The following is a 26,505-nucleotide window of genomic DNA, read 5'->3' on the forward strand; positions in this document are numbered from 1 at the left end:
ATAGGTAGAAATTATTGCTTTACATAATCTAGGCTTAGACAGCACAATTGTTAGTTTGGTCCTTCACATGTTTTGATAATAAAGAGAAATGATGGATGAAACTTGTCTAAAACTCTATTACTGTGCTCTGCATTCAAAACTATTTCTTAGCAACCTGTTATGACCAGGCTTAGTACTAAGACGTACAGTTTAGTAAGGATTAGTTTTCTGCATGAAATTTACCTACATTATCTCCTGGGAAGTGCTTTTATGAATTGTTCACTATTCTTGTAAAATTTACCTTAGTCTTTACTTGACTTTTTTTTTTTTCATTTATTGTTGGATTGGTTTTACATTCATTGACAGTACATCAAGTTTTTCTCTACCTCCTCAGCCTTTACAAAATTTCATGTTATCTTTGCCCATTAATTTAGGAATTTTCCAAAAAAAGTTTTTGCTGAACTTTTCCAGGAGCTGTTTTCTTTGCCCATTGGTTTCAATTTTTGCCATACAACTGTTTTGTAAAATATTTAGACAGATTAGATTGAACATAGTGAACAATAACATTTGTCTATGAATATATTATGTAATATTTAAAATGCTGAGTTTTACTTAAAATATTGGAATTGTTCCTCATGAGGCCCTATTGGTAAATCAAAAAGTCAAATCACTTACTCTGTAATTTCATCTGGAGCATCAAAATGGCCATCATAATTATAATCAAATATTGGTCCACTAACCACATTTACTCCATTTCTTTCTGTGGCGTGTTTTATAAGAAGAACACTGTGGAAGTAGTCCCACATTTCTAAAAATAAAATAATAAAGTGTTTAAAATGTCTACTTCAATCGAACATGACAATATTTTCTATTATAGACAAATACATTTAAATACCAGGAAATTCTACTTCAACAATTGTTAGTGGTGACTGGGTAATTCTCCAAAATAGGCTTCACAAGCAAAAATAAACAGCCACATTGATGATAGCTTTTGTTGTTGTAGTTATAGCCTTGAAATTATAGTTAAATATGTCTCCAAATTTCTCCCTAGGGCTGAGTCACTTATGGGACAGTGAGTGTTAAAATGATCAGAACATTACATGTTGCCTTATTAATTATTACCAAGGAGATGAACATTTACCTTTCATTAACTTTTAGTGAGTGGCAGTAAAATTTAGTTTTGTGAATAGTTTTTTATAATTAAATTAAAAGGTAAAAACAAATTATCAGAATTCTAGCAACAAGTCAAAGTAAGTTGAAAAGAAACTCTGTTTGGGATCCTTCCTGTACCTATATTTAAACCATTGGAACAAAATGACCCTTAATATCAGGAACAAATTGCAATTTAAAAAAATGTGTTAGTTTGGAAGTTCAGGGAGTTGCTAAACTATTTTAAAATTAATACTTTAAATACATACTTACTTTTGAATTCTTCATACATAGGGACCAAATTACTCGTAATTAAAGCATCATATTGACTATCAGAAGTTCTATTGATGGCTGCAAAACAAATGGATCTTGTTAGATCCAGCTATAAGAGAAAACATGACATACTGCACAATAGGCCTATTACTATTACATATTAATATGAATTTATTAACAGTCAAAGCACAGAAATAGTACTTTCTAACAGAAGTCATCAATAATACAGGCAGTTTTATGCCTGTAGTGGGTTGAAGTGTTATCCCAAAAAAGATATATCCAAGTCCTAACCATTCTTTTCATCCCTGTGAATACAAACTTATTTGGAGATAGGTCTTTACAGATGTAGCTAAGAGTCTCTAGACAAGATTATCCTGGATTTAGGATGGGCTGTAAATCCAGTGACTGGTGTCTTAATAAGGAGAAGGAGATTTGGGAAGAGGAGAAGCACGGGGGAGAAGGTCCTGTGAAGGTGGAGGCAGAGGTTTGAGTGATACAGGTACATGCCAAGCAGTGCCTGGAGCCACCTGCAGCTGGGAGAGGCAAAGAAGGATTCGCCCCTAGAGACTTTGAAAAGAACATGGCCTGTCAACACCTTGACTTTAACCCTCTGACCTCCAGAACTGTGAGATAATATATTTTTGTTTTAAGTCAACCTTTTTTGGTAATTTGTTCCAGCAGCCCTAGGAAACAGAATGTCAGATATAAATGCATAGTTATTTGATGTGTACAGAATAACAGTGCTATTATAGATAGCTCTCTTCCAAAATAAAATTTTCTGAAGAAAACAAGTTTTTACTTGATAGAGACTGATATGGTTTGGCTGTGTCCCCCCCAGTCTCATCTTGAATTGTAGTTCCCATGATTTCCACGTGTCATGGGAGGGACCTGGTGGGGGGTAATTGATTTATGGGGGCGGGTCTTTTCCATGCTGTTGCCATGCTGTTCTCGTGATAGTGAATAAATCTCACGAGATCTGATGGTTTTATAAAGAGAAGTTCCCCTGCACATGCTCTCTCTTGCCTGCTGCCATGTAAGATGTCCCTTTGCTCTTCCTTCATCTTCTGTCATGATTGTGAGGTCTCGCCAGCCATGTGGAACTCTGAGTCCATTAAACCTCTTTCTTTCCTTTATAAATTATCCAGTCTCAGTTATGCCTTTATTAGCAGCATGAGAACAGACTAATACAGAGACTGCTGAAGGCAACACCACAAATCATGGGCTCTGAGGAGAGCACAGTGAGTGTTCAGTGAGTGTGCTCTGGAAGCAGACAGCCCAGGTGGGAACTCCAGCTCTGCTGCTCACAGTTGCACCCCTCAGGCAAAGTGCTGCCTCCCTCTGTGCTTCCTTTGTCTCATGGCATCTATCTCATGTAATTACTGTGATGATTAAAAGCTGCAAACCTCTAAGTGTTTATTCGAATCCTTTTCCATTTGATTTCATTTGGTAAGAACACAACATGAGATCTACTCTGTTAACAATTTTTAAAGTACATAGTACAGTACTATTGACTCTAGGTACAATACTTTACAGAAGATCCCCAGAGCTTATTTATCTTGCTTAACTGAAAATTTATGCCCATTTAATTAATGGCACTCACTATTTCTCCTTCCCTCAGCCCCTGGCAACCACCATTTCACTCTCTGATTCTATGAATTTGACTATTTTAGTTTCTGTAATATATAAGAACGTGAATGAAACCTGAGGACATTAAGAGAAATAAGGCAGTTGCAGAAACACAAATAGTGCACAATTTCACTGATGTGAGGTTTATATTATAATACTTTTTATACTTAAACTATACTTGGATATCTTAACTAATTCTTTTTTTTTCAGTTACTATTGAGGCAGAGTCTCGTTATTGTGCCCAGGCAGATCTCAAACTCCTGGACTCAAGAGATCCTCCTGCTTCAGCCTCCCGAGCAGGTGGGATTACAGACATGCACCATCTTGCCTGGGTAACTAATTCTTCAATGAGAGGCCAATAAGCAGGCACTTTTACATGGTGTTTATAGTCCTCAGACTCCACAAAAAGCCTCCTCTACCTTTTTAACTAAGCCCTGAAAGTTGGAAAGGCAATCAACATAACATTACCTCTGTCTTAGAGGAAAATAAGAATTCGCTTATTTCTTTTAAGTTCTATTTTTTTTCTTTCAACTTTTAACAGCTCTTTTAAATTCTATTTTTAACAAATAATTGGAATTTATACTGGAGAGTCAGAAGAGAGTTTCATTTTGTCCTTAATTTTTTTTTTTTCTTTTAAACTGACAAGGTCTCACTATGCTGCCCACGCTGGTCTCAAACTCCTGAGCCCAAGTGATCCACCTGCCTCGGCCTTTCAAAGTGCTGGGATTACAGACATGAGCCACCGTGTCCGGCTGTATCCTTAATTTTTTGAGACAAGGTGTTTAGTTATTAATTTTATTTCCTTGTCAGGCAGACATTTATACATCAACTAATATCTTATGGCCTAACAGATACAATTTTATATAGCAATTTCAAATATTTTATTAATAAAATGTTGCAACTTTTATTTTTGAGACAGAGTCTCACTCTGTTACACAGGCTGATGTCAGTGGCTCGATCTTAGCTCACTGCAGCCTCTACCTACCATTCTCATGCCTCAGCCTCCTGAATTACTGGGATTACAGGTGCACGTCACCAAACCTGGATAATTTTTCTATTTTTAGTAGAGATAGGACAGGGTTTCATCATGTTAGCCGAGTTGGTCTCAAACTCCTGATCTCAGGTAATCCACCCACTTCGGCCTCCCAAAGTGCTGGGATAATAGGCGTGAGCCACCGCATCTGGCCTGTTGCAAATTTTTAATGTTTATTGCAGGGCTTACATAAATTTGGTATGCCTGATTATATCTAGATACATAAAACGTATCAGTTTATTTATCCTAAGTCTGTTAGGAGTTTTAAATTGATATGCTACTTGCTTTCATTAAGCATTTTTTCCAATTATAAATTTCAGAATCTTTAAATTACAAATCTCTAAGAAGGTGGAACTGCTGAAAATCTCATAGCCAAGTTAATAAAAAATGACGTTTCCTGTTGCACAGGGAAGTGACTTGAGTTTTAGGAAAATCACACTAGCTTTTGCAGGTTCCCAAGAGAGATCCCTTCTGAAAACAACAACAACAAAAACGTAAAGTTCATTTGGCTTCTTCACCTGCAGTTTAGAACTATTAGCCACACAGCATGAGCGACAGGCCAAAATTCCAGCCTGATTTCTTTTTTTTTTAATTATTATTTTATTATATTAGGTAATCCTCTCTGTATTGTTCCAATTTTAGTATATGTTCTGCTGAAGCAAGCACCCAGCCTGATTTCTTTTCAAAGGCACAGCTCCATGCTCCAGGCAGACCTTAGCTTGGGCAGAAGCCAGGAGAAATGGGTTTTTAGATGCTTATGTTCTTCTGCAAAGAATCTTCAGTTTTAAAATTAAACTTAAACCTGCTGAACTCTCTAAACATCTGGGCCAGATGAGAGCTGCTGTGCGGGTCCCACTGCAAAATGTCTTAGTCTTTATTACAGCCGCTGTGCTGTTCTGGTCAGCCACAACCACTGGAAGCCTCTCAAGCAGCTAGCTTAGCCCAAGCAGGTAGTTTTGGTGGCGAGTATATGTTTAAGGCACATGCCCACATCCAGCTGATGAGAGCTTTCTAAGCTGCTGCTCTTAAAAAGAGTTCTACTAACCAGGAGGATAGAGGAAGCCGTGGGTGATATTCTTTTCTGCTAAATAGAAGGAACATTTTTGGCTCTCAGAAGGAGGAACCCTGACATCAGCCCGCAGACAGTCTGGGACAGTGGGAGGAAGAGGTGATGTGTCTCCCTGTTGAAAGAGAGAGAAAAAAAATATTATGCCCACAATTGCGGCTCACCCATTGCCTTATATGGTTTGTCACTTCCCTAGAATGTTTTTCATTTAAGCTTTTCCTATTTTCCTAGTGAATCAGGTCTACGCAAGCAGTGGGAATGGGTGTCTTGAGCAGTGTTTTCTTCTGTGGTTTCCTTCTGGTTAAGGACATCGGGAGGGCAAATCAAATACACCTTGGAAAAAAATATTTGCACAGTGAAACCTGAATTGAGAGCAGAGGAATAATGGGAACTATTCCTAAAAACTAAAATCCTTTTCAAGATCTAACTTTTTTTTTTTTATTTTCATTTTTTTTTATAGAGACGGGGTTTCTCCATGTTGGTCAGGCTGGTCTCAAACTCCCGACCTCAGGTGATCCACCCACCTCAGCCTCCCAAAGTTCTGGGATTACAAGCATGAGCCACTGTACCTGGCTCAAGATCTAACTTTTATGTGTCGATATATACTGTATTTGTAAATAAAAATTGAATGTAAAATGTAATTTACTTTTAAAATACACATATAAACTAAGTATTAATATATAATTATTCAGCTGTTTAAGAACTTATCAACCTAAGATTAATTCAAAGAGGGTGTAGTTGTCTAATCGTAGTTTTGAATTTAAATAAATTTACAGTTATGCTTCATTCATCATGAAATATAAGAATTTTTAAAATAATTTCTTAGGCCAGGTATGGTGGCTCATGCCTATAATCCCAACACTTTGGGAGGCAGAGGTGAGCAGATCACTTGAGGTCAAGAGTTCAAGACTAGCCTGGTCCAACATGGTGAAACCCCATCTTTACTAAAAATACAAAAATTAGCTGGGCATGGTGGTAGGGATCTGTAATCCCAGCTACCCAGGAGGCTGAGGCAGGAGAATTGCTTGAATCTGGGAGGTGGAGGTTGCAGTCAGCTCAGATCATGCCACTGCACTCCAGCCTGGGCAACAGAGCGAGACTCTGTCTTAAAAATAATAATAACAATTTATTTCTAACCCTATTTAAAGACTAGTACAATAATTTATTCACCAAGAGGACATCCTATAAATGTGATCTCTGACTCAAGTATTTAAGGCAATACCATATTATGTGGTCATTGTATTTTGATTAGCATATAATCATGGGGAAGAGTGAACATTTAACTATTTATTTATTTTTCTCAGACATGTTGATTTGTATGCTCTCTACTGCCCATGATGGATATCTTTCTTAATGAAACTTGAAATAATTTATAAAAAATGAAGGTTAAGTTAAATTAGGATGACCTTCCTTTATTCACTGCATTGTGCTGAAAGCAAAATTAGCTATGTTGTCTAAAACCTATTAGTTCAATTCACAAAGGAGGAGGCAACATACACGGTGTGCTGTCTTTGTAGCCAGGAGAGCACCATGCTGAGGTATAGCACAGGTGGGAGCTGAAAATGAGAAAAGTCCAGAGAAAGCAAAGCAGAGACTCTACCCTCTAACATAATACAAAGCTCCAGCTGGAAAAGATACAGAAGATGAATAAACTTCTCAACTTGATTGAACACATACATTTATCTTGTTCCCTTCTAAAATTCCATTAAGAGGACAGTAATAATAAAGACACATAAGAGAGGACAGGGAATGTTCGGAAATGGAAATTAGATAAATAATAAATGGATTTAGTACACCAGTCAACACTGACTACCAAGTGCTTAGGTTTGTGGAAAGCACCTAGAAAGTCTGACTGTAGAACCCCAGAAGGGTAGAACTTGGCGTCCTAAAGACAGGAGTTTGCATAAGGCTGGAAATAGAGGATAGAGTGAAAGTCTGCAAAAAGGGCTAGACAGCATGCTTACTCTCTGGAGAGTTTAAACCAAAAGAATGATCAGACTAAAAGACACAGGGCATAGCCAACAGCAGGTGCAACATACTGAAAGCAATGAGATTAAATAAAACTCTATATACTGAACGACAAGACTCCCCAGTCTCATTGCCCATACAGCCTGAAAATTGTATATGCCGAGTCAGATTAGAAGTATCCTCTCTGGAAATCAAACCAGCCTGAAAGGAAACTAGGAATTGTCAGTTTGGAGCCCTCAACAAAAGGACTGGTTCTCTTCCTGATCAACCTATAGTGACACAGTTCTGAGTTCAGTATACAGTCCTGAGTGAAACTTATAGACTGGAGACCCAGCCATGCAGTTTAGTGCCTAACCCTTAAAATAGAAGCTGACAGCCAAGAACCACTAGACACTGGGGAATAAGGGAGAAGAAAAAGACAATGCAGAAGGCAGAAGAAAACTCTTCTCTCAGAAAGCTGAGAGTGTGTACAGCATCCATAAAGAAGAAACAGAAGGCAATTTGTAAAATGGGAAAAGATAACAGAAAGAGCTCTTGGGATTTCAAAATATGACAGCAAAAAGAAGACATTCAGTAAGATCTAGAGGATGAAGTTGCAGACATGTCTCAAAACGTGGAATTAAAGACAAAGAGATGGGAAAATCAGAAAAATCCAAACACATTAGAGAACTGGCCTAGGAAGTCTAAGTTTTTTTTTTTTTTTTTTCTGAAACGGAATCTCACTCTGTTGCCCAGACTCTGGAGTGCAGTGGTGCAATCTTGGCTCACTGCTACCTCTGCTTCCTGGGTTCACCTGATTCTCCTGCCTCAGCTCCCCAAGTAGCTGGATTACAGGCATGCACCACCATGCCCAGCTAATTTTTGTATTTTTAGTAGAAATGGGATTTTGCCATGTTGGCCGGACTGGTCTCAAACTCCTGACCTCAGGTGATCCGTCTGCCTCAGCCTCCCAAAGTTCTGGGATTTCAGGCATGAGCCACTGTGCTCAGCCTGCCTTATTGATTTTGAAGAAAAATTATTTCTAACATTCTGAAGCCAGCCAAAACATCAATTAAGTGTATAGGCAGAATAAAAGCATATTGAGACACACAAACTCTCAAGAATGTATCTTCCCTTTTTCCTTTCTCAGGAAGCTCCTGAATGATACAGTCCACCAAAACAAGAAATAAACCAAGAAATACAAAGACATTTGCGCTAAATGTGTTGCATGAGTTCTCACCATTTATTTCACTTTCCTTCGGGTGCCTGAGTCTGGAAACCTAAAAGCATTTGTTTATATTCTTTCAAAAACACATCATAGTATACAGTTCTGAGTGACTAGGTTTCTCCACTTGGTATAAGGTCCATATAAGTATGTTGTAAAATGGGAGAATAAGGAATAGTGACTGTTGACTGAGTTGGCCCCATAGAACCCTGGTGTATTGTGAGTTTGATATTTCCTAACACACATCTTTATCGTTGTACTCAAACATTGCACATTAGTAAGTTTTACTTGAAGAAATACACAGTGTATAAGTATAGCCCTAAATGCATTTTCCATAATGTAAGGAAATTGAGATGCCTATATTTAACAGTTAAAATCATAAAAATGGTAATGAAGAAAGTTTATTGTCATTTTTAATGAGGCTGTGGCTGTAAAAGTTGTGCTCAAACAACTCAGTTGGTTAAAATGTTTACCGTGTTCTCAAAGTAACTTAGACTTTGGGCTAAGGGAAATGAGCTGGGATAGCTTCAGCCAGAAAGTACTAAAAAAAAAGTCACATTTTCTGCTACATGAAAATCTTGAAATTTATTTCTTGCATACCAAACTTGAACCCTCAAATAAAAATGCATCAATACTAGGAATGAGAATGTGGCCTTCTTTATCCAGGCAAGATTACGCAATAGGCAGTCCTCTAGAAGGATGAAGGGGAGGTATGGGCAGGTCCTTTCTATAATAAAGAAGGTTTTAGTGAACCACCCCCACCCCCACCCCACACACAAACAGCTTCAATCCTGCCATCCTGTCAGAGTTCCCTGGACTTTTTGAAGCCAGGGGATAGAAAGTCAGAAAAGCAATAAATAGAATCCAAACACTGAGATGAAATATGAACTTCTTAGCTCTCAAAATCTTTCTGGAGAAGTAAATAATGAGCACAGACAGGAACGTGAGCTGCTTGCACTTTTAGTCTGGCACTGAAACAAAACAGAACTTGAACAGAGGATAAAATTATTTCTATTGAAGTTATAGCTGCTTCTTAACCTGTAGGCTGAATGTACAAGCTAAAACGTACTTATTTGAAGATGAGATAGTTATGATTTTGCCTTACAGTAAGGATGATAACTATGTATGTTTTTAATTATTTGTCTGGTTGAATAATTTTTTATAGGGAAAAATAATTTTTCATAGTTCTAAAATGTTTGCACAACACAATAATGCCCCTGTTTTAAAGACTCACAAAATAATCTTTAGAAACAAGAATAAAGGCTTTTTAACATGGAATGATATGGGAGATTGACAAATAGATAGACATATAACTATAGATAGATAAATAGAAGGATAGAGATAGACAGACAGATAGATACATAAATACATAGGGAGAGAGAGGGGCATTTTTCAAAGTACACTGTGAAAAGTTATTTGATTTCATATTAAATTCTGCAACATCTATTTTAAACAATAATCACAATTCTTGCTCTTATTTTCAATTTTTCACCTAGCAACAGAAACACTAGTTTATATCTTCCTTGTGAACAGGCCCAGAAGCAAAATCTATGTACAGCCTGAACAACCTTAACTGTTTTGAAACAGCTGTTCTAGGACCATGATTTCAAATCACAACTACTTCCCCACAACTCTTCTGAGATAACAATAAAAATTAGAAAACCCACCAAAACCACAGAAAAACAAAAGCTCCATAAAACTTAAAGGCTTAGGCCAATTGGGTTCATGTTCCAAAAAGTGCTTATTTAAAGCCTGATTTTTTTGAAACACAGAGCTGATTTACAACATTTTTATGTGAATCTCAAAACATCCTTGTATGTAATTTTCTTGAACCACAACACACTAACAGAGTAATTTCTGAATTAGAAAGCAGAAAATTGCTAGAATTCCATCCTGTCACATGGATGGAGAAATACACAAGTACTTCTGTGGGATCAGTGAAAGGACAGGAAATTTGGTAACAAAGAAGCTAGTTTTAAAACAATAACAAAGAAGAATTGTACTAAAATCCTAGTCTGAGTCCACTTAGAATCTCTCTGCCTTTGGTTTCCGCCGAAGCTCATAAAAATTCAGGAATGCAAGACAGCAGGGGAAAAGTATTAAAAACATAAGCATTCCCTTTAATGCCACACAATCCCTCATACCTGGAATTTTCAAAACAGAGAATTAAGTAATAGGACTGACCCTGAGTATGCCACTCTTCTCGAAAACAATAACAAAATAGAAGTTATTTTAAGGAATGTTTTATGTTGAAGAAAATCACGAACTGAACATTGTGTGTATTAAGAAATATACATTGTATATCTAGTGCCTACTATAACACACAATGAATAGTAAAGTACTTGTTAAATAATCAAATAAATACAAAGCTCTTTATAATCTAGTTATCATCACCTTCTATGTGCAACCACGATATACTTGGGGAATGTTAAATGAATAGTACACCTCTGTACTTCCCATTGCTTCTGTTTAAAATGTTCTTTTCTACCTGCCTTACCTATTGGCCAATTGGCCTGTAAACATTTTCCATTTTCTCCAGGCAAAACATAATGTGTTCCTCTTTTGCACCCATGTAGCTCCTATAAAAACCTTTTATAATACTTGCACATTGTCTTACAAGGTATAGGCCAGTGAGTTCCCTCCCTTGGATCTGTACTGCAAAACAAGATTCGACTCTTAGAATATTAAAGGATTATAAATATTTCTTGCCTCCATGGATCAATGGACTCAGGGACTTACCAACTGGGGGACTGTGTATGAACTCCACATGGGCATCCTCATAGCTTTTCCAAATCCACTGACATATTCCCTGTGGTAAAGGAGACAGTGGTCCGTGTCCTTCTGCAGTACCCTAGGCCTCCCAAATGGCAAATTTACTTTCACTGTTGCTGTTACTAAAATTAAAGTAACATAAAATAAAAAGATTCATGAAATTAGCAAATGCTTCTTTGCATGTAATAACTACCCATACAACTACCACTCTCTTGTGACTTGTTATATGACAAGTACTCTAACAAATATTTTACATATTTAACCTCTTTCAATTCTTAAAACAATCCTATGTATAATTAATAATAATAATGGTGTTATTACTCCATTTTACAGATTATAAAATTAAGGCTTAGATAAGTAAGTTGGCCAAGCAAGAGCCTAAACAAGGATCTGAAGCCTGCCCTCTGTGATTCCTTATATTTTACAGCTCAGAGGAGGTATATGAAGAGGTAAAACCTTCAAAATCTGAAAGACTTAACATGTTTTCTATTGACTTACTTTCTTCTTGGGTGAGATTTAGCATATGATTCACTTGTTCAAGCTGAGTACTCTGCAAGATAATGGGGGATGGGAAAGGGAAGTAAGTCAAAGTAACAATACCTGTTTTAAAGGGTAATCAAGATTATTTCTGTAGTAATCAATTAAGTGTTGTACTATCAAAGAAGCTAGGCTAACTTTAGATTCTAATTCTGCCACTATTAGAAAATATACTGCTGCTCCCTGCATCGTGTGTGTGTGTGTGTGTGTGTGTGTGTGTGTGTGTGTGTGTATGTGAGAGAGAGAGAGAGAATTTGCAAAAATATAGTTGATAATGGGGCAAAGCATTCTGATCACCGCTGGAATCAATGACTAAGTTGGGATGGCAACATCCTAGTGCTCCTTAAGCTTTAATATGCACACAATCACTTGAGGGTTTTGTTAAAACATGGATTCTGGTTCAGTAAACCTAGTGTAGGGCTTAAGATTCTGCATCTCTAGTCAATTTGCAAGTGATGCAGATGCTGGTCCTGGGACCACACTTTGAATAGCAAGAGGCATTCTTTACATGGAACTTGGGTTTTGTAGTCAGATAGACCAAGCTTCTCTGGCTTCGGACGATTTACCTAACTTCTCTGAGCACGCTTTATCTCTAAAATGAGAAATAACATACCCACTATGTAATGTTATTATTGATTTTTAATGGCAATTTGATTGAGGTTATCAGGAGCAGTCAGTAGAAAACCCGCACCCTTTCTCTGATCTTTGCTGTGGGTTTGATCTTCATTGAGAAGTTTGCTAAGCTTTTGTCCCTTAAAACCCCTTTGGTTGATTATTTATTTATTTCTGTGGTATAATGCTATTTTGAAGATTAGAGATCGTGATGTCTTCATCTACTTCTCACTATAAGGAAAATTTCTTACCTGAGGCAGCAGGTGTTTTTATTTAGCTCTACAAACACATTTGGAACTTGGAATCAAATGTCCCTTGACATTAACTTTAGCTTGATAGACTCCTCATAACTGGGCTCCAGTTTCACTCTGAAATCCCAACTCCATCCAGGTGCTCTGATTCTCACAAGCAGGTTTGGTCTTTATATTCTGAGCTCCCCATTGGGGATCTCCTAGTACTAAAACCTCACCTTAGTGAAAGTCTCCTGGGATCTGAAGTCCTGCTCCTGAACTCAGCCTGATCTACTAAAAAGACCTTCCCTGTCAACTGTCAGCCAGATTCTTCCCTGCTGCCCAAAGGAATACCCGACAGGACCTACCCTAGTGAGTGTGTCAAACAGCAGGTTACAATCCTTACATCCTCCCAGTTTTTTCTGCTCTATATAACCAGGCATGAACTTCCGATTCATAAACTACAGGAAGAATGGTTTATAAGGGAAATTGGAGAGAGCTCAAAGATTACTATATTGAAAGGTAAAGGACAGTTAGCTTATAATGACATTAACAATGACCAAATAGTACTTTCCAGTTTACAAAGCATGTTTCCATACTTAATCTTATAATGTATGCATTCTCACTTCCCGTTTCCAGATAAGGTTCAGAGAAACCATGTATATTTACTAAGTATGTATGCAAGCCGGAACACAAACCTGGTTGTCGCCACCCCAGTTTTTGACTACCAGATTAAGAATAGCTTGCCCCTTTACATTCTTATGGATGCATGAAGTTGTTACTTACATTTTGTAGATGAGGGCATAAACAGTCTAAAGAATCTGTGGGCTGTGGATTAGTAAAGCCACAAACAGAAAATTTTGACACCTCCTCTGCATGCGATGGCTCATAAAAAGGCACCTTCAGAAGATGGTTTAAACTACCATGGGTTCCATTGTTTGGTGCTGGTTGAATGCGTAGAAGATCTGTTTTTAAAAAAAATTAATTCAAATTTGCTTTAAATTGGAAAGCAACAACTCCCCTATGGGAGATGGGAAGAAACAAGCAGCTACTCTTTCACTGCCTTTACTAAATTCTGCTGTAAGGAAGCTATGTAGTGCATATGCCATTCAGTTTACTGATTTTTTTCTCCATGGTTTCAAACACTTAGTCTTTCTAAAGAATAGGAACTAGCTTGGTGCAGCAGTGCACCTGTAGTCCTGGCTACTCAAGAGGCTGAAGCAAGAGGGTTGCTCGAGCCCAGGAATTTGAGGCCAGCCTAGGTGACATACTGTGACCCCATCTCTTGAAATAAATAAGGAGTGGGAACAGTCATTGCAGATGAGTCAGGTGAACTTTCATGAACGGTTTCTGTTTCTCCAAAGAAAAGCTTCCTTAAATAATCACTTTGTTTCTTAAGCATATCATGATTTTCCAGCATAAAAAGCCATATTCTTAATAAAAACAAGTGTAAAGAAATTAAATAATTTATAGTCTTCCTTGTAGTGTATTTACTTAATTACATAAAAGCTCTCTAAAGACAGACACTTTAAAAAAAATGGAACTAGTGAATTTCACTTAATATTCAGAGCTTTTTTCTATGAAAATACATAATACGGCTGCTCTGAGTGCAGTGGTGTTTACAACTAATTGATCACAACCAGTTACAGATTTCTTTGTTCCTTCTCCACTCCCACTGCTTCACTTGACTAGTCTTAAAAAAAAAAGAAAATACATGATACAAAATGTATTTGTAAATTTCTATGAAACATACAAATATTTCACCAACATAGCCGTTTAAGTAATTCCTGCTGACAGCCTGCCACCTAACAGATCTCTCCTGGGAATGAAGTCCTGTCTAGTTCCTTCTAGCCAGTTCTGCAAAGGGCCAACAGTCCAGACCATCAACCTAGCTGTGGGGAACAAGAATGTAAGTTGTTAAGGCTACAATACACCATTTTAAAAAATGGATACCTTTGATCTCTAAGTCACATTCAATTACCACAAGCCAGTGACAAGATTAAGAGAGACAGTTGTAAGCAGGTTTATGTCCAAATTTCTAAAGCTAACAGTGAAATTGCAGCTTACTCATTGCCTTGGTAGATAAATAAATGGTTTGTTGATACAATAGCCTGCAGCAAGCATGCAGGTAGGAAGGTAGGTTAGGTGTCTGAAAATCCTAATGCTTTAAGGTTTTTTAACATTGAGTATAATAACAAGTGTCTATCCAACTAGGACTCTTTGCTCATGTTTTTATGCCAGAGAGCTTCTCTACACAATTACAAGAAAATGTTTGTGTTTTTAGTCATGTTTGTCTTGCTTTGAAAAGTTGGAAGTATTATTTACCTAAGTTTCATTAAATTAAATTATCATCTAGTAACTAATAGAAAAGGTTGGCCTTCTGAGATCTAAAGTTTTTCATTACTGGCTGGGAGTGGTGGCTTATTCCTGTAATCCTGGCACTTTGGGAGGCCAATGTGGGCAGATCACTTGAGGTCAGGAGTTTGAGATCAGCCTGGCCAACATGGTGAAACACCGTCTCTACAAAAAATGCAAAAAAAACCAGCCGGGCATGGTGGTTTACACTTATAATCCCAGCTACTCAGGAGGCTGAGACAGGAGAATCACTTGAACCTGGGAGGCGGAGGTTGCAGTGAGCTGGGATCACACCACTGCACTCCAGCCTGAGTGACAGAGCAAGACTCCATCGCAAAAATAAAAATAAAGTTTACCATTACTAGTAAAACAAAAATAATTCACTCTTATAGTTGAATAATTCTGAATAAGGAATAATTCTTCCTCATGTTTTTTACTTTCTGCCTTCTCACTACAGAGTATTCAGCCTCTGGGATTCAGTTTGCTACCAATTTCAAATTACATATATTTAAAACTGTCCACATTTTGCTGGTCAATTTATTTAAATATACTTACCACACATTAGGTTATAGACTTCAATATTTTCAAATGGTTCAACTTCAGTCTTCTCTTTAAAACCGGGACCATGTGCCAGAAAGATAGCCTAGATAGTAACAGTCATATTATTATTATATGTCATCTAAATTTAAAAAAATATGTAGAAAGAGGCACAGTTTTCATTCTGTAACTATTCTCCTATTTATATTAGGCCTCTGTAAGGATTTTTTTGTTCAGTTTTGTAAACGATTTTCATTATTTCCACCTGTGATGTTGTACCAATCCCAATCAAATATAATCAATACTATATTTACTTCTATCTCTACCCACCTCCGCAGCACCTCATGTACCAACAAAGCAGAATACAACAATAGCACACAACCACTATCAGCATAATTTACAACATGTGCACAATATTTAGTAGAAATTTAATCATATAACATCATATTACCTTTTCATATTGTTTCATATCTGTAATCAAATATGTTAATACATGATAAAAAATGTTAACTGTATTTTTAGATGAAGTCTCACTCTGTCGCCCAGGCTAGAGTGTGACCTCTGCTCACTGAAGCCTCTGCCTCCTGAGTAGCTGGGGTTATAGGTGTGGGCTACCACGCCCAGCCAATTTTTTTGTAAAGACAGGGTTTCAACATGTTGGTTAGGCTGGTCTTGAACTCCTGGCGTCAAGTGATCCTCCCACCTCAGCCTCCCAAAGTGCTGGGATTACAGGCGTGAGTCACCACACTCAGCTAAATGTTGACATTTTTAAACACTGAATTTTTGTGCAACTTCCTGACACACTTATACTTCTCTGTTTTCCATTTGGGACAGAATGACCTAAATATTTTGGTTTACATTGAATTAATTAATGTTAATTTGATTATGTTATTTATAACATCAAATTGTTTTAGACTGTAAACAGAAGAAAAGTATCAAACATAGGTAAGCAATTATGTTTTGGTAACGGGTGTGTATGTGCATGTGTATATACATATATATATATAGGTAATCAAAGAATTAGAGGCATAGATTTGTCTTGCAATAATTAATTTAACTATTATATAGTACCCCAATATAGTAAAGCTCTTTCTCTAGAGATTTTTTTCCGAATATTTACAAAAAGATCTAACTCACCATGACAATGTTATAATAAAAGGAAACATATTCGTAAAAAGCCTAACACATTTTTTTCTATTTTGAAAGGAGTGTGTGTGTGTCTGTGTGTGTGTTACATATGGAAATAGATGAGATAATCAGGTTGCAAAGCTTTACGTATGGGGGATTATCAGCTGCATTCTACTCATAGACTCAGGTACACTCCCAATTTTGGGCCTTTGCAGGGGCTGTTTCTTCTGCCTGGGACGCTTGTCTCCTGAATATTTGAAGGGGGAATTCTTTTATTTTCTTCAAGTCTCTGTTCAATGTCAACTCAATGACTCTTACTCTTTCCACCCTATTTAAAGTTGCATGCCGCTTCCAGGGTACCCCAAAATACTCCCAATTTCTCTCTTATTCTCCTTTACTTTTTCTTTATTTCCCAAAGTACTTAGCAGCTGACACAGCAAATAACATATTATTTTATTATTCCTATTGTCTGTATCCTCCCTTAGAATAAAAGCTTCATGAGGGCAGGATCTTAATCTGTTTTGTTCATAGATGTATGCAAGAGTCTTGAACATAGCCTATAATAAAATAGGTGTGCAATACATATCTTTTTTAAAAAAGTAATAACTAGGCTTAACACCTGAGTAATGAAATAATCTGTAGGACAAACTCCATGACGGATGTTTATCTATGTAACAAACCTGCACATTCTGCACATGCACCCCTGAACTTAAAAGTTAAAAAAAAACAGCAGTAAGTTACCTCCATGCTCTTAAACTCATTGTTGTAACCATGGTTGCCTCCTCCACAATATGTGCTTGATTTACTCCTATAAAGAAAAAATATTATTACACATTCATCAATATATTGATATGAGACCATATTGTAAGCTTTAATGAATTTCATATAGTTTCTGCTTTTATATAAGTAAATTTTTCTATCAACAACAGCATAAATATATTTTCATGCTCAAATTCATAACCATAATGTAAGAAACAGAAGGGAAGGAGAGAAGAAAGGAAAATTCCAAGATCTATAAATAGAATTTAAAAGTTTCTGCCTGTTAGATACCAACTAAAGCCTAATAATAAAGGTACAGTTTTTTTTTTTTTTTTTTTTTTTTAAGACAAGGACTCGCTCTGTTGCCAGGCTGGAGTGCAGTGGCATGATCTCGGCTCACTGCAACCTCTGCCTCCTGGTTTCAAGCGATTCATTCTCCTGCCTCAGCCTCCCAAGTAGCTGGGACTATAGGCGTGCACCACCACACCAAGCTAATCTTTTTTTTTTTTTTTGTATTTTTAGTAGAGACGGGGTTTCACTGTGTTAGCTAGGCTGGTCTTGATCTCCTGACCTCATGATCTGCCCGCCTTGGCCTCCCAAAGTGCTGGGATTATAGGCACGAGCCACTGTGCCTGGCCAGCACAGATTTTTAAAAAAATGAATTTGTCTTCAAATTCATGTGTGTACCTTTACACATCAATGACTACATGCTGAAGAATAATTTGGTTAACATGTTATTTTAGCATTTCCATGCTTTAGAAATAAATCTTTGCAACTGGGGAAAAATATCAGTTTCTATTTACCAGTGAAGATGTCTAGGAAAATAAAATGAAAACATGAATAAAGAATAGGCAGGGCAAGTTAATTATAATCCAGTCATGTGTTGCTTAAGGCAGGAATATGTTCTGAGAAATGCATTCTTACGCAAGTTCATCCTTGTGGGAACATCACAGAGTGCACTTGCACAAACCTGGATGGTGCAGCCGACTACACACCTGGGCTATGTGATCTAGCCTATGGCTCCTAGCTACAAACCTGTACAGCATATTACTGTACTGAATACTGTAGACAGTTGTAACATAATGGTAAGTAGCTGTGTATCTAACCACACGTAAACATAGAAAAGTTATAGTAGAAATATATTAAAATCTTATGGGACCACCATCACATCAGCAGTTTGTTGTTGACCAAAATGTTGTTATACAACACGTAACTGTACTTGGTAAAAAGAAGCTAGTATATTCTGTAAATTCAGAGATCATTATTATTATATTATTATCTTTATCCTTTGTGATTTTCTTCCATAGGCTGATGTTTTATTATTTGAATAACTTTTCAAATTTAATTAATTTGTTTTTGCCTACATTTTAATACTTTTTTAAATTGAGCAATGTTAACAATTTTATAAGTAGCTGTTTTTCATATTTGGAAAATAGCAATAAATAAACCTAGGTCTTTTAAAGCAACAATGTTATACTGGGTCAAATTTGGTCTCTGAAGGGAACAAACAACTCCTATTTCCCAAGGCTGGCCCTAAAAGGTTTCTCTCATGTGCTTCCCTACCCCGACCTCTCACCCCAGGGGCAAATACAGACACAGACACAGACACACACACACACACACACACACACACACACACACACAGTTTCTGTTTGTTTTTACATTGACAGCTCAACTAAGAACAGGACAGTAATTTAGTGTCTTTAAAAAATCAACATTAAAAAAAATCATAACTGACTCTAATTCAGTTTAAATAGAAAACAAAAATCACAAATTAAAAAATAAATCGCAACTCTGACCAGTCCACACTCACTCAACTCTACCCAATAGAGGGAAGAAAGGAGAAGCCAGGTAAGTACCCGGAATGGGGAAAGCAAGACAAGTCCTGCTTCATAAAGATATTAAATTTGATACCCTAAGGATGTCACATCATATCCTTATCTTAGTTAATTCCAATAAAATTACTGGCATAGGGTAAAACTATGCCAACAATAGGTTTTATATATTTATTTATTTTTGAGACAGAATCTCGCTCTGTTGCCCAGGCTGGAGTGCAGTGGTGTAATCTCAGCTCACTGCAACTTCCACCTCCTGGGTTCAAGCGATTCCCCTGCCTCAGCCTCCTGAGTAGCTGGGACACTACATCCAGCTAATTTTTTTGTGTTTTTAGCAGAGACAGGGTTTCGCCATGTTGGCCAGGCTGGTCTGGAACTCCTGACCTCAAGTGATTCACCTACCTCAGCCTCCCAAACTGCTGGGATTACAAGTGTGAGCCACCATGCCCAGCCCCAACAATAGGTTTTAATAAGTGTTTTTATTCTCAGCTGCGCATGTAATCCCAGCACTCTCAGCTCACACCTGTAATCCCAGCACTTTGGGAATCCAAGGCGGATGAGTCGCTGGAGCCCAGGAGTTTGAGACCAGACTCCACTGCATAGCAAGACTCCATCTCAATTTTTTTATTATAAATAAATAATGCTTTTTTAACATTTATAAATAAATAAATAAATGTTTTTATTCTTACTGCATAGATATTTGGTTACCAATATTACTGGAATTATTTAGTAGGAGTTTTAAATTCTGCGTGGAAAGCTAGAACTTTCATTAATAAAAGAAACAAAAAAGTTTTCTGAACTAAGTTTTTTGGTAAATTTTCTAATGTTCATCCTATGGTTATTTTTCTATTTTCAGAAACATTTGTTTTTTTAAAAAGTATTTCCATCTCCTAATCCAGCTCAATTTAAAAACTATAGTAAATATTGCAAAATTTCATTCAGAAGCAAAGATTAAAATATTGTTTGAAAAGCTCTATTTTCTATTTATTTCCAAGTAAAAACTTTGGAAATTTGCTCTCTACCTGTTCATGTTCATGTTCGTGTCTTCCAATCATTAAGTTGGCTCTGGAAGTTACATATGGAGCAATAGTAGCTGGCACTTGGAAAATGAGTTGATTTTATCTGTCATAATTTTGCTCAACTTCCAAGTCCTGTATGAAATATTTTGGAACAAATTCTCCATTATCTTCCCCATGTCTAATTAACACAGTTGAAATCAAGGTGGGATTCTCTACCGCAGCTGGGTAATGACACAGGTGGGAGATGAGCAAGGCTTCTCTCCTGATGCCGGATCAGTCGCCAAGCCCTGGCTTCCGGTGCGTTTCTCTCCTGTTTGTTCTTTCCTTTACTCTTTTACTGCCACCATTTTTTTTAAGACAGAGTCTCACTGACCATCCTGGAGCGCAATTGCGTGATCCTGGCTCACTGCAAACTCCACCTCCCAGGTTCAAGCGATTCTCCTGCCTCAGCCCCCTGAGGAGCTGGGATTACAGGCGCCTGCCACCACGCCTGGCTGATTTTTGTATTTTTAGTAGAGACGAGGTTTCACCATGTTGGCCAGGCTGGTCTCAAACCCCTGATCTTAGGTGATCTACTCACCTCGACCTCCCAAAGTACTGGGATTATAGGCGTGAGCCACCACGCCTGGCCTACTGCCACCATTCTAAGATGGATCCTCATTACCTCTGACCTGAACAAGTTCCTGAATTGATCATCCTGCATTCAGAACTTCTGAATCTTCCCTCTCAGACACACACACACACACACACACACACACACACACACACACCCCTAATCTTATTTAACACTGCTGGAAATAAAAGCCCATGTTCTAATGAGAACAAATGTAGGACAGAATACGATAAAAGCAAGACTATCCTAGGAACTGTGGCTTCTCAGTGAACCATAATACCTTCCCAGTGGTACACTCCATCCAGTTTCACCATCCCCATAGCTTCATGGGCTCCCCTGGGGCTGCCATCACGCCCAGGAATAGGCCACTACATAGCTTTCTAACAAGCTTTCCTGTTTCACACTAGACTAGAGGTCCCCAACCTGTGGGCCACAGACTCATACCTGCCTGTGGCCTGTAAGGAACCAGGCCCACACAGCAGGAGGTGAGTGGTAGGCCAGTGAGCATTACCACCTGAGCTCCATCTCCTGTGAGATCAGCAGTGACATTAGATTCTCATAGGAGCGTGAACCCTATTGTGAACTACATATGCAAGGAATATAAGTTGTATGCTCCTTCTGAGAGTCTAATGCCTGATGATCTCCCATCGCCCCCAGATAGGATCGTCTAGTTGCAGGAAAACAAGCTCAGGGCTCCCACTGATTCTATAGTATGGCAAGTTGTATACTTATTTCATTATATATTACAATGTAATAATAACAGAAATAAAGTGCACAAGAAATGTCATGTGCTTGAATCATTCTGAAACCATCCCTCCTTCCCACCCCATCCCTGGAAAAACTGTCTTCCATGAAACCAGTCCCTGGTGTCAAAAGGGTTGGAGACCACTGCACTAGACCATCCTAGTTCATGTAGCACCTCAAAGGAACTCTCCAGAAGCAAATATCATTATATTCACCTCAAGGCACCTATATCTATCAACGGCCTACTTTCTTCGAGATCAAAGTCACGCTCCTTAGTCATTTCAGATAAGGTCCTTCATACACATGAAGGCTTCATGCACTCAGTGCTCCAGAAATACAGAACTACTTGCAACTGCTGAAAGCTAGTTCTTCCATCTGGAAATCTACCTCCTTCTCCTTACCCTTCCTTTCTCTAGAGCTGCTGCTCGCTTTAAAAAGGTGCTCAGGCCGGGCGCGGTGGCCGATGTCTGTAATCCCAGAACTTTGGGAAGCCAAAGTAGGTGGATCACAAGATCAAGAGATCGAGATCATCATAGCCAACATGGTGAAACCCCATCTCTACTAAAAACACAAAAATTAGCTGGGTATGGTGGTGCAGGCCTGTAATCCCAGCTACTCGGGAGGCTGAGGCAGGAGAATCGCTTGAACCCGGGGGGCAGAGATTGCAGTGAGCCAAGAATGTACCACTGCATTCCAGCCTGGCGACAGAGCAAGACTCCATCTCAAAAACAAAAAACAAAACAAAAAAACAGAAGGTGCCTTTTGGCAGTGTTCAAGCCTTGGCAAGCAGATAGTACTCTTGGAAAAAAAAAAAAAACACAGGTCCCCTTCCTCCTGCCATTGCAGCCCCATTAAGGCTTGGTGAACTAAGCAAAGATTCTCTCTCCACTCCCACTCACCTTGTTGGCAGGATGCCACTGTACAACGCGCAGACTGCACAGCGCAGACCTGGCAATATGTATGGCAATATGTATCCTATCCCATCATGAGTCTTCCAAACCCCGATCAGCAACCACCCCTACCAGGAAGCATTGTCTGATGCTACTCGACATTCGCAAAAAATCTGTAATTTTTGCTTCCTTGAGTCTTGTACTTGGTTCTAGTGTAGTACTTATCCCACCTGATTATCGCTGTTATCTTCCTACCTGGACAAAATCCTTTGGTTGAGTACTTTGTTGGTTATCTCTAGTTCTTAAAAAGGTGCCTGAAATGTATTTGTTGGTTTCTATTCCAAAATAAAAAGCTAAAATTCACATTCTTTTGAAAAAGCACTTTAATAAGACTTCTGCTACATCAAAACGTTAGGTTTCCCCAAATTAGTAAAATCTAACACATTTTAGGCAAAATAAACATGAAGATAATGATGAAAATAGATTATACAAATTGTTGAAGTTTGTTATAATTGTGCAAAGGGGATTATCAAATAATGCACGTTATGACTAAAGATGATGTACTTTCACTAGAAAATAAGTAGCCAGAGGCTTGTGTTTTACGAGTTGGAGAGAGAGTGAACCCAGGATTTTATCAGATTAGATTCTTCACTTGCTCTCTTGTTTAGACTGTATTCAAAATTTCCTTTGATGTAAGTTAGTTTACTTTGTATGTTAATGGAAAGAAGATAATAAAACTAGACTAATCTTGTGTTACAGATGAGGAAAATGAGACTCAAAGATATTAATTTTTCCAAGTTCCCACAACCTAGCTAGGTGGGGAGCTCAGCCTTGAACTCTTGGGCTACAGCTCTTTTAACATTTCAGTGCTGGGTTTTAAAAGAACAAACAGCTCATCATTTGAGATTGGGTATTAATGCATGATACCCAGAGGTATTTGGGTGGCTGAACTCTCACTTTATCACCCTTTCTCATTCTGTACCAGTGACCTAACTTCTTTGGTCTCAGACTCTTAACAGTAAACACTTGGAGAACATATCCCCATTTAAATATATATTTGTTTATATATTACATACCTAAATTACTAAAAATTGTGCATATTTACTATTAGTAGAGCTTAATTTGGTTCACATATTTAAGGAAAATACTTTCTAGAGAATGTCCTGAGTCACAGCACAGCTGGCCATCTATACAAAGGGCTAATAAACTTCGATCCCAAAGAGAGGAGTCAGTGCCATCTAGTGAACTAGTGTGAAACTGCACTCTCCGGAAGAGCAGAGGTTTCCAGGTAGTTTTGTAGAATAGGCTTACCCAAATCCCCAGTTCCTTATCCCTTGAGGAAAATTGAGGAGCCTAATTCCCTTCTCCCTTGTCCCTTGTCTTCTTTCATCTTTTCCTTTTCCTCTTTCCTTTCCTTCCCCTTCCGCTTCCCCTCTCCTTCCCTTCCCTCCCTTCCCTCCCCTCCCCTCCCCTCCCCTTCCTTCTCTTCTCTTCCCTTCCCTTCCTTTCTTTTCCTTTCCTTTCTTTCCTTCCTTCCTTTTTTTTTTTGATGGAATCGTGATCTGTCGCCCAGGCAGGAGTGCAGTGGTACAATCTTGGCTCACTGTAACCTCCGCCTCCCAGGTTCAAGCAATTCTCCTGCCTCAGCCTCCTAAGTAGCTGGGATTACAGGCACCCACCATGATGCCCAGCTAATTTTTGTATTTTTAATAGAGATGGTGTTTCACTATGTTGTCTAGGCTGCTCTTGAACCCTGGCCTCAAGTGATCTGCCTGCATCAGCCTCCCAAAGTGTCATCTCCTTTTTCTTGTCAAATATATCTCTTAGCCACTGTATTGTCATTGTCATTCTATCCCCTTGGCATTACATTTATACATATTAAATAGGCCAGAAAATGCCATAAAGTCAAGATACTTCTTGTATCTACTTAGGCATGAGAAAAAAAAATGCTGGTATGAAATACACAAAAAGGAATGATCAGTTTAGCTATTGCGAAGTGTATATTTATTTGTTTGCTGGCTTATTTTCAGTTTTCTCCACTGTAGTACATGCCCCATGAGAGCAGGAATCAGGTCTGTATCTCAAATGCCTAGAACAGAGCCTGGTGCATATATGGCAAGCATACAATAAAATGTTGTTGAATCAATGATTTAATTGGTTATTTAAGATGGAGTGAGTCATAATGGTTTTTGTTTTCTCTAAGCACATTTATATTTTGCAAATGTTCAATAATCAACATAAATTACAAAGAAATAGAAATAAGAAATAAATGTTACAACAAATTCATTGGCTTAGTCTTACAGCCGTGTATGTGCTCTTTTATAAAAACCACAAAGATGACAAAGGTCTTAAGAGTTTGGGAGGCCGAGGCGGGCAGATCACCTCAGGTTGGAAGTTCAAGACCAGGCTGACCAACACAGAGAAAGCTTATCTCTACTAAAAACACAAAAAATTAGCCAGGCACAGTGGCGCATGCCTGTAATCCCAGCTACTCAGGAGGCTGAGGTAGGAGAATGGCTTGAACCCAGGAGGCGGAGATTGCAGTGAGCAGAGATCGTGCCATTGCACTCCTGCCTGGGCAATAAGAGTGAAACACTGTCTCAAAACAAGAGTTGTCCAATCAGTCACTCACTACCAGGCTGAAAGACAACTGATGCCATCTGTCTGCTGCCTTAATGAGCAGCACAGTGGGGGTAGGAAGGTACTGGCACTTACAGTCTCTAGGCACAGTCTTAGCCTTACTCCTCATTCTCATCTATATTGTGAAGATAAGGATGTTAACATCAGCAACCTAATAAAAATAACTTCAAATGCAGAAGTGCTAAATAGCATGAAAAAGGTCAAGAAATTGTCAATACTCAAGAAAATTCACAGTGATGATAATAGCAGGGTAAGGTTAAGTAGACTTATAATGACAGATGGTTGTTTAAAGCATTATGAGATAAGTAAACAGATACACAAACCTCACAGCCAGCCACTGTCGATCCACAAAGAGATGAACTTTGTCTATTCTGACATTTTTGGCATAGTGTAGTCGCTTTGGCAAATCAGGAGTCAAATAGGGTTTGAAATGCTGATCAGGTTTTTGGCACTGAAAAAATGAGTAATTATTTACTTGTGATACATAAGATATGCAAATTAATTTTAAAATTTCATTTTCTAAGTCAATTTATGAAGCACCTTTCAAAAGTAAGGGAATTTAAGCTTGGCTAACACAATAGGAATATTAAACATATTATCAATGTGGTCAGATTCCCTAGTTATTACTTTTATTGTTGAAAGAATAACAGGTTGCAATTAAAAATTCTGATTTAAATTGTGAGTTAACGTTTTCAGTTTTTATTCTTGGAGAGAGATATATATATATAAAACCACAATAAATTACTCTCTTTTTTAACAGAAAATGGACAGACGTCTAGATTTAGAGTGACCACGACAACTTTTGAGTCTCAATTACATATAAAAATATATACCTTATTAGTAGATATGAGTAAAAAATTAAAAATTAGTTTAATTGCATCAAAAAGTCCTTTCCAACAGACTCAATTTACCTTTTAAATAACCTACATTTGCTTAGTTTTCCAATCAAGTCAACGGCTTTTGAAACCTATTGTGGTCTCCCTATTTGTGAAAAATCCGTGGATTCCTTACAAATTGGAGTAAAATTTTGTTTCTTTAATAATATGACTGTAACTATATGGCACATTTTAAAACTGTAGAAATGCAGATCACATTGGTATCCAGTTGTGTAAAAAAAATGAGGAAATGAGAAACAGAATTACAAAGGAACTTTCTCTCCTCATGACCATTTTGAGAAACAAAAAAAACATAAACAAAGGAAATCAAATTTTTCCTACTTCCTCATTTTCTCATTTATTTTAAACCACAATATCTCATAGATATTAACAAGTGTGTGTCACTGTTGTCTCAGTTTAGATAAGAAAAACAAGAGAAACTATAAAACATAATTTACACAAAATTTAAATAAAATATAGGAAATGACAGAGCAAGGAGAGTTTGTAGAATGAAAGAGGAAAACAAAAGTATATATTGCACACACGTTTGGCTAGTTTTTTTCTTGCCTATTTTGGTATATTTTCCAGGCTTCTTGTGCTTCTCCTGTTTATCACTGCTTCTTTCTTCAGCCAGTATTTTTGTAACTTCCAGGCAGGCACA

The 26,505-nt window shown here is 37.7% G+C and overlaps 1 protein-coding gene across 3 annotated transcripts in view; it reads right to left on the reverse strand.

The window, feature by feature from the left end:
* The window catches only part of ENPP3 (ectonucleotide pyrophosphatase/phosphodiesterase 3), a 93,661-nt gene that overhangs the window by 10,784 nt on the left and 56,372 nt on the right, over window positions 1-26,505 (reverse strand). For 2 of the 3 annotated variants that reach the window (XM_012458303.3, XM_012458301.3), the window contains exons 15-24: window positions 25,293-25,420; window positions 17,211-17,277; window positions 15,360-15,447; window positions 13,236-13,414; window positions 12,818-12,910; window positions 11,569-11,620; window positions 11,038-11,192; window positions 5,106-5,241; window positions 1,402-1,479; window positions 655-787 (exon numbers count right to left, since the gene is read on the reverse strand). In XM_012458303.3, the coding sequence (XP_012313726.2) occupies window positions 655-787; window positions 1,402-1,479; window positions 5,106-5,241; window positions 11,038-11,192; window positions 11,569-11,620; window positions 12,818-12,910; window positions 13,236-13,414; window positions 15,360-15,447; window positions 17,211-17,277; window positions 25,293-25,420 (1,109 nt within the window). The remainder of the gene's footprint in view (window positions 1-654; window positions 788-1,401; window positions 1,480-5,105; window positions 5,242-11,037; window positions 11,193-11,568; window positions 11,621-12,817; window positions 12,911-13,235; window positions 13,415-15,359; window positions 15,448-17,210; window positions 17,278-25,292; window positions 25,421-26,505) is intronic. The other variant, XM_012458302.3, reaches the window with a different exon arrangement.

This window comes from Aotus nancymaae, unplaced genomic scaffold (genome assembly GCF_030222135.1).
Source record: "Aotus nancymaae isolate 86718 unplaced genomic scaffold, 86718_ANA_hifiasm-v0.15.2.pri h1tg000040l, whole genome shotgun sequence".
In the NCBI taxonomy this organism is placed as follows: Eukaryota; Metazoa; Chordata; class Mammalia; order Primates; family Aotidae; genus Aotus; species Aotus nancymaae.